General features: G+C 42.8%; 3 protein-coding genes and 1 non-coding gene across 8 annotated transcripts; 2 read left to right on the plus strand and 2 right to left on the minus strand.

Annotated features, from left to right (window-relative positions):
- Positions 1-888: 888 nt before the first annotated feature.
- Positions 889-5,080, minus strand: LOC132258416 (transmembrane protease serine 9-like). The gene is made up of 9 exons (XM_059755743.1): positions 4,976-5,080; positions 4,489-4,851; positions 4,215-4,420; positions 3,926-4,153; positions 2,361-2,595; positions 1,444-1,830; positions 1,243-1,388; positions 1,121-1,178; positions 889-1,064 (listed from the first exon to the last, which is right to left on the minus strand). Exons 1-9 carry the CDS (start codon positions 5,073-5,075, stop codon positions 889-891), a joined length of 1,899 nt encoding a protein of 632 aa, XP_059611726.1. The 5' UTR covers positions 5,076-5,080.
- LOC132258558 (trypsin-like) lies at positions 5,014-9,510 on the plus strand. 2 transcript variants are annotated; one of them, XM_059755902.1, is made up of 7 exons: positions 5,014-5,127; positions 8,087-8,176; positions 8,259-8,430; positions 8,494-8,732; positions 8,804-9,133; positions 9,193-9,270; positions 9,357-9,510. In XM_059755902.1, exons 2-7 carry the CDS (start codon positions 8,114-8,116, stop codon positions 9,459-9,461), a joined length of 987 nt encoding a protein of 328 aa, XP_059611885.1. In that variant the 5' UTR covers positions 5,014-5,127; positions 8,087-8,113; the 3' UTR covers positions 9,462-9,510. The 2 variants fall into 2 exon arrangements, with proteins under 2 accessions (XP_059611885.1, XP_059611886.1); XM_059755903.1 differs by lacking the exon at positions 5,014-5,127 and adding an exon at positions 5,318-5,336.
- LOC132258556 (soluble guanylate cyclase 89Db-like) lies at positions 9,478-14,029 on the minus strand. 4 transcript variants are annotated; one of them, XM_059755900.1, is made up of 6 exons: positions 13,650-14,029; positions 12,276-12,498; positions 11,538-11,615; positions 10,996-11,478; positions 10,460-10,935; positions 9,478-10,395 (listed from the first exon to the last, which is right to left on the minus strand). In XM_059755900.1, the coding sequence occupies exons 2-6, from the start codon at positions 12,315-12,317 to the stop codon at positions 9,573-9,575; spliced, it is 1,902 nt and encodes a 633-aa protein (XP_059611883.1). In that variant the 5' UTR covers positions 12,318-12,498; positions 13,650-14,029; the 3' UTR covers positions 9,478-9,572. The 4 variants fall into 4 exon arrangements, with proteins under 4 accessions (XP_059611883.1, XP_059611882.1, XP_059611879.1 ...); XM_059755899.1 differs by having other exon boundaries at positions 10,996-11,879; XM_059755896.1 differs by having other exon boundaries at positions 10,996-11,940.
- Positions 11,720-11,801, plus strand: Trnas-uga (transfer RNA serine (anticodon UGA)). The gene has a single exon. It is a non-coding gene; the product is annotated as a tRNA-Ser (tRNA).
- Positions 14,030-14,031: the final 2 nt, after the last annotated feature.

Raw genomic sequence — 14,031 nt, forward strand, 5'->3', positions numbered from 1 at the left:
GTGTACTGTGTGGTTCATATTCTTATATGCATTTGAGTAATTTTGCAAAAGACTAACCAATTGCTTTCAGTGCGAATGGCAAAACATTGAACTTGATATATTGAGCATTATCGCTATTAAAGTTGTATTATCTGTTTTTGTTTTCATCGTGGGGCGCTTTTTTGCTCACCAAAGCGGAGATCAATAAATTGTAAAGTGAAGAAGATGATTACATAGTTGGAGAGAAAGAACACGTCAATAACCCAAAAATTGCCAAAAGGCAAGTTTAATCAATCAATCTCCACCAGTGAGGATGACTCAGTTGGGTAAAAAGTGCCTTTCTTCTGCGCTGTGTCTATTCTTTGCGCCAACAATGGAACACTGGCTAGGAATCACAGTGAAGGATCAGCTGTTTCAGCAATCATTAATATTCAATGAAGATCTCACACTGATCGCGAGATTACGATGACTCTTTTTTCGCGGCATTATGGTGGAAAATGACGGCGCGGAGCCGTCGACATTGTTGAGTATAGAGTGAGACTGGTGGAAAAAAGCGGCACGAGGTGTGGTATTGTGAATAATAATAGATGAGCTTTTTTATTATTATTTTCTCTAATTATTTGCCTCTGTGATATACTTCGACTTGTACGTGAAGTGTCTGTAACGGGAATATTCTTTCTTCATTCTTACCTCTCTCTGTCTCTCTTAATTTCAAATAGACTCTTCACTTGATGTTGAGACTGTGGTAAATTTCGCATTCTTTTGAATAGGGGTTTTTCATGCGCAACAATTTAGTATTTGGCAAAATGTGAAGTTTTTGCGAATGTTCTGAATTGTAGCGTCTGTAGTTGTGAAGAGTGGACTGGAGAAGGAAATGAGTGTAATTTTCACACACGATGATTTATCACTTTATTTATTGCACAAGCACGTGTCATCTAAATTTGCACGCAACCAAGGCAGATATTTGGCCACTCTTGTGTACACGCCAGGATAACCAGGACGCCCACAGCCAACACCCCACGAGACAATGCCCACGATCTCGTTTTTAATGCCATTCTGCACGAACAACGGTCCTCCACTGTCGCCTGGTGAGATTTGGGAAGATTAGAGTGTGATCATTAAAGGTGTTTTCTTTGAATACCTTGACAAGAATCTCCACCGATTCCTTGGCCAGTTGGAGGGCCTTTTCCTGCACAGAGCTAGAAGATCACACAGATATAAAATTATCTATCAAGTGGATGAATACAAACTCATGGACCTTACCATGTTCGGTGTTATCCTAGAGGCTCTGTACTTCATATTTCTGCACTGAGCGAGAGTCAAAATTGGAACTCTGACCTGTTGAAGGGTCCCTGGAAGAGTTCCACCCTCAGACGTCCTTCCCCATCCAATAACAGTTCCAATCAATCCTGGAAAGATGGTCATGAGTGGAATGAAATTCTCTTTACCACATGAAATTCTCACCGGCAGGATCGCTGGTCTCCCGTGGTAGACATACTGGCCTGATGGTCTTGCCGAAGACCACCTTTTTTCTCAGTCTCAGCAGGGCAATGTCGTGATTATAGGTGTTGGCATCGAAGTTCCGATGGCGAATAATAGCACTGACAGCCCTCATTATAGCTGGTGTTTCGGTGGTAATGAATTGATCATGATCGCCGAGTATCACGCGGATCTTTGACCGTTGCAGTCGTCTCACGCAATGCGCCGCCGTTATCACGTAGTCTTCAGACACGAGGGATGCTCCGCAGTGGAATTGGCCATTGTACACGAGTCTGGCTACCCAGGGAAACTGATTGACACCCGTTGGACGTCCGCCAACAATGCGAATCTCCTCATTACTTGTCCCACATTCTGAGTGAATTTGAAAAGAACAGAGATGGTGATGAAAGTGCCAGAATGTATGCAAATGTAATCTTATGCAATGGAAGAAAATTGTTGAGAGGGTAAATATCGCACAGTATTGCGAAAAGCGTGTGTATGTGGTTTTGTGCAAATGAATGGCGGTGAAATTTCAAATATACGTGAATGAATGGTCTGAAGAAATGCCGTGAGTTCGTGTGTGATACTTTTCATCTCGAGATCATCTCTTTTCGGCGGGTCAAGGCATATCCGATGAGGTAGATGATGTGTGCAGTGGAAGAAGTGATGAAGAAAAAAGATACACAATACAGCAAATATATATTTCTGAATTATTTATAATTGGAAAGTGAAACTGGCAGCCAAATGAAAATGAAATGAGTGTTTGAGAGTGTTGTTATATCGAGAGTGTAAGTCTTGTTACTTTCTTCAGCTGGAATTTAATGGTTTCGTTGATTGAGAGTTCACTGGATGGATGCAATAAATCAGGCTTTAATTGGTGGGATGCGATGCTGAGGACTCACCACAGTTGCAGTGCTTCAGACTGTTTTCACTATCTTCCTCGTCGTCATCGCCGAAGGCGGCTTGCTCGATGCCAAAGAACGTGTCAAAGAAGATTTTACCCTTTCGGGTGGTGACATTAGTCGCATTATTGTTATCACTCTCGTTGAATCCCGTAGATGATTGTATAAATAATTGGCACAGAACAACAATGACTAACACTTTATGCAGAATTAACATGTTTGAACACAACGGATACTTAAAGAAAGAGAGTTTCTTAGAGAAATTAATTGGGCAGTTTTTCTGACTGATTTAGTATTAATTTATTTTAGAATAGATATTCAGAAAATCTATCAGATGATTTCATTATTTATATGCACTGGAGTCACTTTTGTGATAACATCAGAACACACACTTGTTGATGCTCCGCGACAAGATCGTGATCACGTCGATCGCTGGAGAAATTCTACCACACTGCGAGTGATCATCTTGTTTCGTAGATGCAAATATTTAAAGAACACTCGAATTCCTTTCACTTTCACGTGCTGAAGCAGAAAGTTTCAGGATTATCCCTAATTCACTGGCCTGCAAATGTAGGTGAATGATCCTCAATCTGATCAGTGACCGTGACGCAGTTGGGAAAAAAAAAGTTTCTCGAGTGTGTGGTGGACAATAGAGTCCAAGTCTCTGTATCTCTCACTTCTCACTGAATTTCACATTCACGATCAATTGAAGACCTTCACCTTGTGACTCTCAAAATCACACTGATCGACCAAGATTTGAGCTCGCACGCCGCAGTCCTCCTGGGCTTTTCTTTCTTTCTTGCGGATTCGCACAGATGGAGGGGGCTCCAGTGTTCAATAAGAGCGGATTTTGTAAGGCAAAAGCAATCATATGGCGCTTTCACTGTCTTCGGAGTGATCGCCATGGGGAAAGTTATAAAAAAGCAAGTCATATATTTTTTTCTTTGTCACTTGCTGCGACCCTTTTTCGCTTTGTCAATTTCGAAGAGACACTGAGAATTGTCCGTGTCTAATCGCGATCTTCAGATTTTACCTATTCGACAATACGTCTCATTGTCACACGGAATCCGTTCCACATTTTTGTGATCTTCAAAAGACGCGTACAATCGCCTAAGATTACACATGATCGCAAATGATCGTCGAAAGGGAAAACACACGGTTTGAGCGATTGATTTAATCCGCCACGCAAATCAACAGTCATTGATTACTGTGGAAATCCACAACATAATAATAATATGGATGGATTTTCGGATGATAAAAGTGGTTGAGAGGCGAGGAAACTTTCACCCAGAAATTGACACAAAAAGATAATTTTTGTGAAGATGGAAACAGTGAGTCTTCTTGTGTTTCTCGCATCTCTTCCAATGTTTCTTTCCAATGGCATTTTAAAAGATTGTCGATTCGATGCTTCATTGTATATTTCCACACTCTTTCCTTCAGTGATCGCGGAAGATTTTCAAGAGGTATGGGAAAGAGTTTGGGTGTATAAGAGAGAGAATTTCATTTAAAAATTAAAAGTGACTAGACTGGAATTTTGTGTCCACACTGGATGCATTTGGTGATCAATAGTCCACGTCCGCCATGGTTTCTACGATATCTTTTCTGGTGCCCTTGCGAGGATGGCACAAGCAGGTGTTCTTCAGCTGCTTCCGAATCCAGGGCAGGTAGTTTAGAACTTTGGTATAGATTCCGGGAAGATTGGGTCGCGCACAGCCTCTGCCCCAGGAGACGACTCCAATCACTTCCATGCTTCCACTGGGTCCTTCCCTATTCATGGCTCCGCCAGAGTCGCCCTGCAATTTCAATCAATAGAAAGTGTGTTTTTTTTCCACTAAGACGTGCGTGTTTCTTTACTTGGCAGGCATCCTTGCGTCCATCGTGGTATCCAGCGCACATCATATTGTTCGTGATGCGCTTCCTTCCGTAGCCAGCTTCGCGGCACTGCTCCATGGACCACACTGGCACGATAACGGATCGCAAGACAGATGAAGTTTCTTTCTTCTCAGCTATTTTTCCCCACCCGGCGATGATCGTGAGTGATCCTGTGTAGTCCGTGACGGCTAGAATGAAAGTGAAAGTGCCTGTGAGTGGATCGGTGGCCAGAGGTCAAGTGATTATTGTGATGTACATGGATCTGGAAGACATGCCGGCTGAATTGTGGCGCCGTATTTTATTGGCTTGTCCATCTCTATCAGTGCAATGTCGTTGTTGAAGGTGAAAATGTTGAAGTTCTCATGCTGTGTGATCCTGCGAACTCGCCGGTGCTCAGTGTAGTCACTGGTGAGATTGTGACCGCCGAGGAAGACACGGATCTCATTGGGCTCAATACCGTCCACGCAGTGAGCGGCGGTGAGGAGGTGTGATCGGCTAATCACAGTAGCGCCACAGTAAATCTTCTCCTGGGTGTAGAGACCCGCGAGCCACGGGAAGCTGTGCGGAGTGGCTTCTCTTCCGCCAACAATACGATCAGAGCGTCCACGAACACCACATACTGTAAGTAATTGGGAAAATAACACACTTAATTGATTTTCTATTGTACTAATGCCCGGCTCTCGTATTCCGGGTGGTGTTTTTTTTTATCTGTTTCTTCAGAGTAGGAATCATTTGTCACCCACCACAGTCACAGGAGTTTCGCGATGGGGCGGCGTTTAAAAATGGTTGAGACAGAGTGCTCAATATCACAGTAACGCTGACTATCACCAGGAACCTATCCATAGTTTGGGGAGAGATCGAGCACAGATACTTTAAGGAACTGGAGAGGAAAGAGGTAAGTGATCACTTGTAGAACACTGGGGCGCAAGTGCTGCTGCCGGTGCAATTAACGAAATAGTTATGGAACAAAAAGTGTGAACCCACCTGGCTTTTATAATAACACACAATAATTGTAACCTCCTAGAGTGTGTGAACAATTTGGATTTGGATTTTTCGTCTCACACACACACTCTTCGATCATGATGGTGACAAATATTAACCGAGGTAGGGGTTTTGTCCTTGGTATTGCTGACACATTTTCTCGGGATCACTGTGAAGTGAGACAAGTAGTGCGTTATCACGATAATTAGGTCTTCTGGGGCGTATTGAGAAGTGAGAATAATGTATATTTGAAAAGTCTGTGGCATTGTCAGACGATAGGAAGCTCCAGAATTCACATTTTGCTCTTGGATCAAGTTAATCAATTTATTAATTGTCCTCCTCAAAATTTGCGACATGACCCGAATTAACCACGTGACGAATTCACTTCGATATTGCATTGACAAAATAATGTTGTCTTGAAATTAAGATGAAGATACAGCCAAAAAGTGGAATTACATAAGTGCCAAAAAAAACGATCAACAGACACTTAATTGAGAAATCATTTCAGTGATGCTACTGAAGGTGCGAAATCACCTTGAAGACAATTTTCTCGTCATCTCATATACCATAAAAGTCTCATTTATTGTCATTTGCGATTATTCATTGTAATTACTGTATGCGGGTGGTGTTTTTCCCTCGCGACCAATAGAATTTTCACCTTGATTGGATTTTAATTACCTGTTCTTGAACTTTGTAGCCATAAATTCACTACCCAATAGAGTTCCAATTATTTCAGAAAATCGTATAACTTTTGTTTACGTTTTTCATCGCACTTTTTTGCTCCGATTGCGCCTTATCAGTGCTTCACTTTGTCTGATTCAACTTGCCAAAGAAGAGTTCATTTGCCAGGACATCCATGGGTGCTTCTTCATTGGCTGCATTTATTGGGTTTGTGGGTGGGTGTGATGAAAAGAACAATATTTACAAGATGCACTTAAAGTTAATTGCATAACACACCTTTTGTGACGATATGCTGTTGATTTATTTGGTCTGGGGAGTCGTAAAAGGCTCACAGGGTCACATCGTGAGAGTGTCACTTAATTGTTTTGAGCGTCAATGTTCGTCACTTTATTGACAGTTGTTCTCATATTGTATGCAGAAATGAGGAATCAGCTGATAAAAACTGTAAACTTTCCACTGTTTTCTGCAAAAATGTGAGTGTGGGTGGAAAATTTCTGTTGATATTCAAGCGAAAAAAAACTGCAATGATGGTAATCATATGCACCTTGAAGCCCTTCCATAGCGTTAAAAGTAATAGCTAAGAAGAGTCAAACAGTTGTTGAATCGGTTTACACTGGATAAATGACTCAAATGCAATGTATACATTAGTTTGTGATTTATTTGATGCGTAGAAAAAATATTGTTTTGTATTTATTTATAGGTGAAGTTGAATTTATTCATATTACCCATATAGACCTCGGACTTCTTCTCTTATCTCACACATGGCTTATTGTTTATACTCTTTTCCCTCAACATTTCGTAATTGACAGTGAAGATGATCATCATCGGTGTCTTATTTATCTCACAGTGTCTATTCATAAAAGATCAGTTTCATCTCATTTGTGGGCAATATTTTTTTTTTTAGGTAATATGCGTAAGATGAGCACGGGTGAGAGAAAGACAGTGGCATTGATGTTGAGAAAAGATGTGGAGAAAGTGTAATATGTTTTAAATGGCCTTGTTCAACCTTGAGACACGACAAAATGTAAGATGATTACTTTGATGATGTCTGACAGACAATCTTTTAGCGTCAATTAATCACATGTTATCATTTTTACACCACTATATGCAAATTGTGGGTGTGTTCTCTTCTCTAACTACTTTACTTGGAAGAGAGAAAAAAAAATTCACCCTGATCCATTGACCAAATTGCATTTATTACCTTGACACCAAAAAAATTATGATCCAAAACCCATACAGAGAAATTCGTGGCGCCGCCGAGGAGGAAAAGAGAGATTGTGGGTGCAATTAATTCTCAAATGTGTGCATAATTGTGAGGTATGTGTGTGATCTGGAAAACATGGGAAAATTTTATCACTAGCACTAGTTTAGTGGCGATCTTGACACATTTTTTGTCACGCATGGGGAGTGTTGAAAGAATCTCTTCTGCTTTGGAATGTCACTGTGTCAATATTTGATTGTGTGGAGAGAAGAGGAGGTTTCACTAGACAAGAATGCGTCTTCCCTCTGTGAGATGAGAGAAATTTATACACACAGAGTGCTGAATAATGACACATTGGAAATGTATAGTTGTCAAATGCAAAATAGTGCAATTGTTTGCGATCAATGCATTTCCTAAAATATTTATGAATGAATTCGAAGGGGTGATAATCGCCCAAATGTATGTAGAAGTTGATCAACTGAGTATAGCGTTCAACTATAAAATTCAAAACGATTAAAATGCTGGTGGTCTTACCTTTCCATGCTACGATAAGTTCATGTTCCATTTCTTTGAACTTGACTCCAATCTCCTCTTCGCACCTCGTTCTGTGTGAGTGAGCCTACGAAAGGCCTCAGTAAATATTTTGTTGAGACTTTCGCTGGTGTGGCAGAAATTTCGTATATACATGGATTTCATGCTGCGATATGCTGAGGTGATATTAGAGGAGATCAGCATAAAGTTTATTCTTTTCGCATCTCTCAAAGACCAGTGTGTGTATGGCTGTCAAAAGTGAATCCGTTATACACGCAATAACAGTAAAGCACACCTACATTTAATCTCTCGCCGTGGATTGCATGATCAAGTCCAAGAACTTGACCATTCGCAGTGAAACCGTCGGAGAATTGAGACTGATATTTTGCGCGTCTGTGTAATTTAAGTGCCTCTCTTGTGGACTCAATTTGTGACTTCTTGCTGATCTTCTTTTGCATAGATTTTTCATCAAAGACCATCTCTCACAATGGCCAAATTGTGGATCATTTTCGTGACATTGACTGGAATGAGTGGATATTTGGGTGCGCATGTAAGTCAAGGGAATCTAGTGAGGGATGATGTCATTTTTGGCGATTGCATTTGGTGTGATGTTTTTTCTTTTTCTTTTACAGGTGAAACGCCAATTTGTTGATCCATTTCTGGAGCCAGATTCTGTTGTTGTGGACAGCTACAATGATTCGATTCTCGTGCGTGATCCTCTGAGTGATTGGCTGGCTGGTCTTTTTCCCACATCCACCAAGCAACCACCCTTGGGAGAACATCCGAAAGATTGCAAATCGTGTGGTGAGTGAAATCGTGAATTATTTATGTGGATTTGATCACTAAATGATGGCTTTCTTGCACAAGAGTGCGGAATTCCCAATGATCACACACGAATTGTTGGTGGGATGACGACAAAGGAGCGCTATTTGCCATGGATGGGTCTGCTCACGTACAACTACAGGTTCTACTGTGGCTGCACGTTGATCACTGATCGGTACGCTTTGACTGCGGCTCACTGCGTGAAAGGATTCCAGCCGAAGTACATAAGAGTGCACTTGTTGGAGCATGACGTGAAGAATCTGAAGAATAACACAGTCAGAGGGGTGTGTTTGTGAAGTTTGAGTTATTTTAATGCTTTTTCACTTATCGTCTGGCATTCTAATGTATCTTCCAGGTCGTTGGCTTCAAAATTCACAATCAATACGATTCCAATACGTATAATTGTGATATTGCTCTGCTGAAAATGGACAGGCCTGTGGAGTTTAGGGATTCTCTGCGACCAGTTTGTCTTCCTGACTTCAAGAAGAGCTTTACAGGAGTTGATGGAATTGTCACGGGCTGGGGAGCGACTAGGGAAAATGGTCCATTGGCTGACAAGTTGCAGCAAGTGAATGTGCCCATTCTATCCAATGCGCAGTGCAAGGAGAGCAAATACGGCCAAAATAGAATCACTGAGAATATGTTGTGTGCTGGCTACAAGGAGGGTGGAAAGGATTCTTGCCAGGTGATTTCAATCACAGAGTATATCTCTGGAATGAGTAACTGAGATTCTTCATATTCCAGGGTGACTCCGGAGGACCAATGCACGTCCTGACACCGCATGGAGTCTTTCAGCAAGTCGGAATAGTGTCATGGGGTCAGGTGAGTAAACAAATAAAGTTTTCTGAGTACATTTATCACATTTATTGAGACAAATCTTTATCTACTTGCTAACGTGGGGAATTCAGGGCTGTGCCCGTCCCAACTATCCAGGTGTCTACACGCGTGTCAATCGTTTCCGTTCGTGGATCCAGAGGAACACAGCTGACTCCTGCAGCTGCGAAAACGATTGAAATTGTCCTGATTAAGGAGGAATTGTGAGACAATAAATGTGAAATGTGACGACACTGTTACATTGATGATCAACAATTATGTTCTACTTCTCTGCTTCTCTCTCTCTCTGTTCACTTCTTGGGACCACTCTCGAGCCAGAAGGTCTTCATCTCACCCTTACCCTTCACCTGCACCATTCCGCGACTCTCGAGGATGTAGCCGAGCTTTCGCAACTTCTGTGCAATGTACTCAGTAACCTGGATCTTGTTGGGCATGCCGCTGCTCTCCATTCGCGAAGCGATATTCACTGTGTCGCCGAAGAGGCAATATCTGGGTACTTTTAGTCCCACAACTCCGGCCACAACAGGTCCAGTGTGGAGGCCTATCTTCACGCTGACACCTGGCAACTTCAGCTCCATCAGCTTTGCCACCATATTGAGAGCCATGTCTGCAGCGTGCTGGACGTGCAGCGGATTCATGTCTGGAGCGCCGCTCACAGCCATGTACACCTGACCCACTGTCTCCACTTTGTACACCATTGGCGTCTGCACGAGCTCGTCGAATGCGGAGAAGCACGTGTTGAGGGTGGACACGGCGCTCATGGCATCTCTCAGATCGCTGCTGGAGTGGGAATCGTCGTGCAGCTCGCCAAACACCACAGTGACCTGCTCAAAGCTCTGGCAAGTGGACAGTGGGTTGAGTCCGGCACGCAGACGCTCCGCCACCGGCTTGGGAATCATGGAGTAGAGCAGGTCATCGCCCTGGCGCTTCCAGGAATCGGCGAGATGAAGGGATGTCTCCAGTTCATCGGAGCGCTGCTCCTCACGTTCAAATGTGTACTCCAGGCGAGAGAAATGCTGCCAACCGGCCATCACCATCTCCCGACTCAAGCCATGAGCATTGAGATCATTGAGAAACAGTCCCATATTGTGGAGTTCATCGAGATTGTTTATTCTGCAAGAGATTTGCACCTGTTCAGTAGATTATCAGGAAGGTTTTCGTGGGATGAATGACTTACATGGGACTACAGAGAAATATCACTGAATTGATTTCTGTGATGTAGCGCATTTGTCCTTTCAGCAGAATGTTCTTCATTGCTCCTTGGGACTCTCTTCTTTCCGTTGTGAGGGTTAAAGCATCCAGAGATAATCCCTGTGGCTCCTTCTTTTCTGCATCTTCTTGGGGGGCTCTGATGAGCTCCAGCTCGAAGAGGACAGTGTGGAAGTGTAAAATGTTCTGCCATGTAAAGGGAATGCCTTTGGGGCGGCGCAGTTTAAAGTGATCTGTAACGGTGGAGTAAATGATCGTGCTCTGGCCTGATGAATTAACATTCTCCAGGCCCCAAGCCTCCACCATTTTCTCTCCAGCTCCCGTGATCTGCATGTCTTCGTCGATGATGATGGCAAAGGGGAACATCTCCAGCAGAACACTGCCGTCAACAGGACCGAGTTTCTTCTGAGATGGATGGATGGTTTTATTGACCTTCGCCTCCATCTAGAAGTGAGGTAAAGATATAATTTTATGCAATGCAGACCAAGTAGTGTAATTTCTCACATAATCTTTGTTGTCAAAATCCAGACGATAGCGGACTATGACGGTCTTGAGGCCTCCTTGAATAGCGATGGGTCCCGTTGTGCCGCCAGTGGTGTCATTCTGACGATCAATGATCGTGATGTGGAGCTTCAGCCCGTACAAAGCGTCTGCAATCTCCATCAATTGACCCTTAAAGTACTTGGAGAAGCCTGTTCTGGTGCTCCGATAGACGAGCACTGCTCCTCTCTCATCCACCTCAGTCAGCTGCATGCTGGGACTCTTCATCTTGGGATATGTGAAGCGCATCTGGAGATGGATATTGTCCACGGACTGCAGGAAATCGCAGAAGAATCTCCCAGTGGCCTTGATCATCTTGTCATATCCAAAGTTGCTGAAGAATCGCACGAAGCATCGGCCAAAGAAGACCATGAAGTATTCAGTGGATTTGCCCGTGATGGCAGACAGAGCAGCTGCGAGGTCGGGCATAAGGGAATCCGAGTAGATCTGCGAATTGTTGAGTGTTTTTACTGATTTCTTGGGGTATTTGGGAGGGGGTTTCTTACTTGGTGGGTGTTGAAGACGGAGTATTTGCATCCTGTCGCTGCCAAGGCTTGCTTCCACACCATTTCTCCAAACTCCAGCTAGAAAGAGTGATAGTGTGAGGCATGAGTGGAAAATTTGCGAGGGAATTGGACCGAGTAGGTCGCTGGAGAGTGTGATGCGAGTTTGTTTCCGGGCAGTGTATGCAGTCGTGGCCGAGTGGTTAAGGCGTCTGACTTGAAATCAGATTCGCTCTGCGAGCGTAGGTTCGAATCCTGCCGACTGCGAAGAGAGGTGCTTTTTTTCCTTTTTCTTTTCCCTTATCTCTAATGTCCTTTCGATTGCAGATGTCCCCGAAGGACATTCTAACGACGGTAGAAGTGAATTGGAGTAATTCACTGGAGTGATATTCTCAATGCGAATGTGCTTAAATGAGAGTTTGTAATCGATAGAAAATGGAAAATGGGAAAAGAGGACAAAAACGTCTGTTTAATTGGTGAGACACGCAATTAAGGATACCATTCTATTAAATGTGAGCCCGAGGAGCGCTCAAATGGCTGTATTTACTCTCATATTTCTCTTTGCCCCCGATTGTGGCTGCGTGTGGAAAATATTGGGAGGGGAATTGGTATTTTTCCTCCCTTCGGACTCTCGAATTGAATGTAACAGAATTAATTGGGGAAGACTGTCTCAATTAGAGCTGAATATTTATCCATTTACTCGGCCTGAAATGGACTTTCTTAAGATGATTAGCAGCTCACCTGGACGAAATGCTGAACACTCTCCAATAGCATTCCATACATCTTGATCACTTTTGTTTGTAAGCCGCTTTTATCACCCCTTCTTGATGTGCCCTCGCAATTGATACGCAATTTATTGCCACTGATGAGTCTTCCTTCACGCTGCGTGTTTAATTTATTGACTGGTGGCCAGACGAATTATTGAGCAATGGAAAATTATTATTATTTATTCCCAAGAGTGCATCTGAAAGCCAAAAATGGAACAATGAGCTTATTGTGATAATAATGAGTTTTGGAGTTATGGCGAAAAATGCTTAATGGCCGATTTAAATGCATGAAAATCAAGCTAGACGGGGAAAATGATGATAAAGTGCTGATATAAAGTAAGATTTATTGCCTCTTCCAAGGAACCCCAAGACATTCTAATATCTGCGGAAAAAATGGGTGAGAACGTGCGAACGTCCGCAAAATGAGAAAATCTGGAAAATCTTCTATTTGTATTTATTGTTGCGCGGGATGTTGACTTTTACCCTCTGTGAAGATGTTCTGTGTCGCAGAAAATAAGATTGTCTGTCGTCACGACTTGGATAACTTAGATTATGGCTGTGACACTTGAGGAGGGAGGGGATGAAAAATGATTTGGAGAAGCGGAGAAAATCCTTATCATTCAGATGTGGTGAGTGTATGTATCTGAATATGGGCCGAGGAGGAGAGGAGAGGAAATCAATCACTGCGGAATTTCATTTCGGGAGATACTTTGTGGCATGTTTGATAGCTTTGGATCACATTTTACAGGCACTTTAACCAGTCAAAGCACTCAGAAAAAATTGAGTTGATATTTCTGATATGGTTTGTGAACAAATGCGACACTTTGTCTCGTGGTTTCGACCACGTAGAGTTGACTGAGGAGGAGTCAATTTCAAGGGTTGCGGCTTTTTCTGAGTGCACACTCCGCTTTAAGATTGACTTTGAATGCTTTAAAGAAGGCCATTAGCGCCTCTCCTCGGCTCGGCGGAAGGGATGCGAGTGCCTTTTTGGCAAAATGGGTGGGCAAAAGAGCGTCTTTTAGGTGATATTTTCGAGGGCAAACATTTCACTATACGCGAGAGACGCAACAATGAAAATCCATTGATCGCGCTTTAGTGATTCTGTTCAGGTTTTACGTTGCTGCGGAATGTGAACTGGAGATTTCATTGGGTGGCGAAGGCGGGAAAACAAACACAGTGTGTGAGACTGAATTAATTACCCACCAAAAAGTCCCATTAGTTGTCCTATTAAGGATGGATGATCTTGAACCGTGTGGATGTGAGCGAAAGGGTTTTTGAGGGATTTGGAGATTAAATTGATGAATCACTCTCTAAACTTTGCTGGTATTCACAAATCACTTGTACTCACTGAGAAATCACTGGGGGTGATTAATAGCAATAGCAAATCTCAAGTACCGGAAATCACTTTTTAATACTCTTCCGTTGGTGTGTCTTATTGGGCGTCCCGCTAAGTACAATTTGAGAGTGTCTTCACATTGAAATTCTCCGAGCAACTGGCCAAATTATGTTGGTGCTCTTTAATTTATACGTATCGTGTTCTTGTGAATGAAACGACAGACACTCGCACGATTGAGAGAAGCGAGTGGCAATTACTAATAATTTATTGATTCCATATTCAATGGATAATTCCGATTATTCCTCAATCTTGAGACACTAAATTCTTTAATTTTCGGGGGCTACACAGTAACTGGCAAAAAATTCCAGAGCAACTGAGAGTAAAAATAGGAAAA

This window comes from Phlebotomus argentipes, unplaced genomic scaffold, assembly GCF_947086385.1.
Source record: "Phlebotomus argentipes unplaced genomic scaffold, Phlebotomus argentipes genome assembly scaffold_4, whole genome shotgun sequence".
In the NCBI taxonomy this organism is placed as follows: Eukaryota; Metazoa; Arthropoda; class Insecta; order Diptera; family Psychodidae; genus Phlebotomus; species Phlebotomus argentipes.

Bases quoted from the DNA above. Each gene is read 5' to 3' on its own strand.
- LOC132258416 (XM_059755743.1), bottom strand. From the start codon at position 5,075: ATGGATAGGTTCCTGGTGATAGTCAGCGTTACTGTGATATTGAGCACT. The intron at 2,596-3,925 runs TGATCACCAAAT...TCTTTCTTTAAG, and splicing joins CCATGGCGGACGTGGACTAT to TATCCGTTGTGTTCAAACAT. The intron at 1,065-1,120 runs GTATTCAAAGAA...AAATCTCACCAG, and splicing joins CGGTGGAGATTCTTGTCAAG to GCGACAGTGGAGGACCGTTG.
- LOC132258558 (XM_059755902.1), top strand. From the start codon at position 8,114: ATGGCCAAATTGTGGATCATTTTCGTGACATTGACTGGAATGAGTGGA. The intron at 8,431-8,493 runs GTGAGTGAAATC...TTCTTGCACAAG, and splicing joins GAAAGATTGCAAATCGTGTG to AGTGCGGAATTCCCAATGAT. The intron at 8,733-8,803 runs GTGTGTTTGTGA...TGTATCTTCCAG, and splicing joins AGAATAACACAGTCAGAGGG to GTCGTTGGCTTCAAAATTCA.
- LOC132258556 (XM_059755900.1), bottom strand. From the start codon at position 12,317: ATGTATGGAATGCTATTGGAGAGTGTTCAGCATTTCGTCCAG. The intron at 10,936-10,995 runs GTGAGAAATTAC...CCTCACTTCTAG, and splicing joins ATTTTGACAACAAAGATTAT to ATGGAGGCGAAGGTCAATAA. The intron at 10,396-10,459 runs GTAAGTCATTCA...AATCTCTTGCAG, and splicing joins ATATTTCTCTGTAGTCCCAT to AATAAACAATCTCGATGAAC.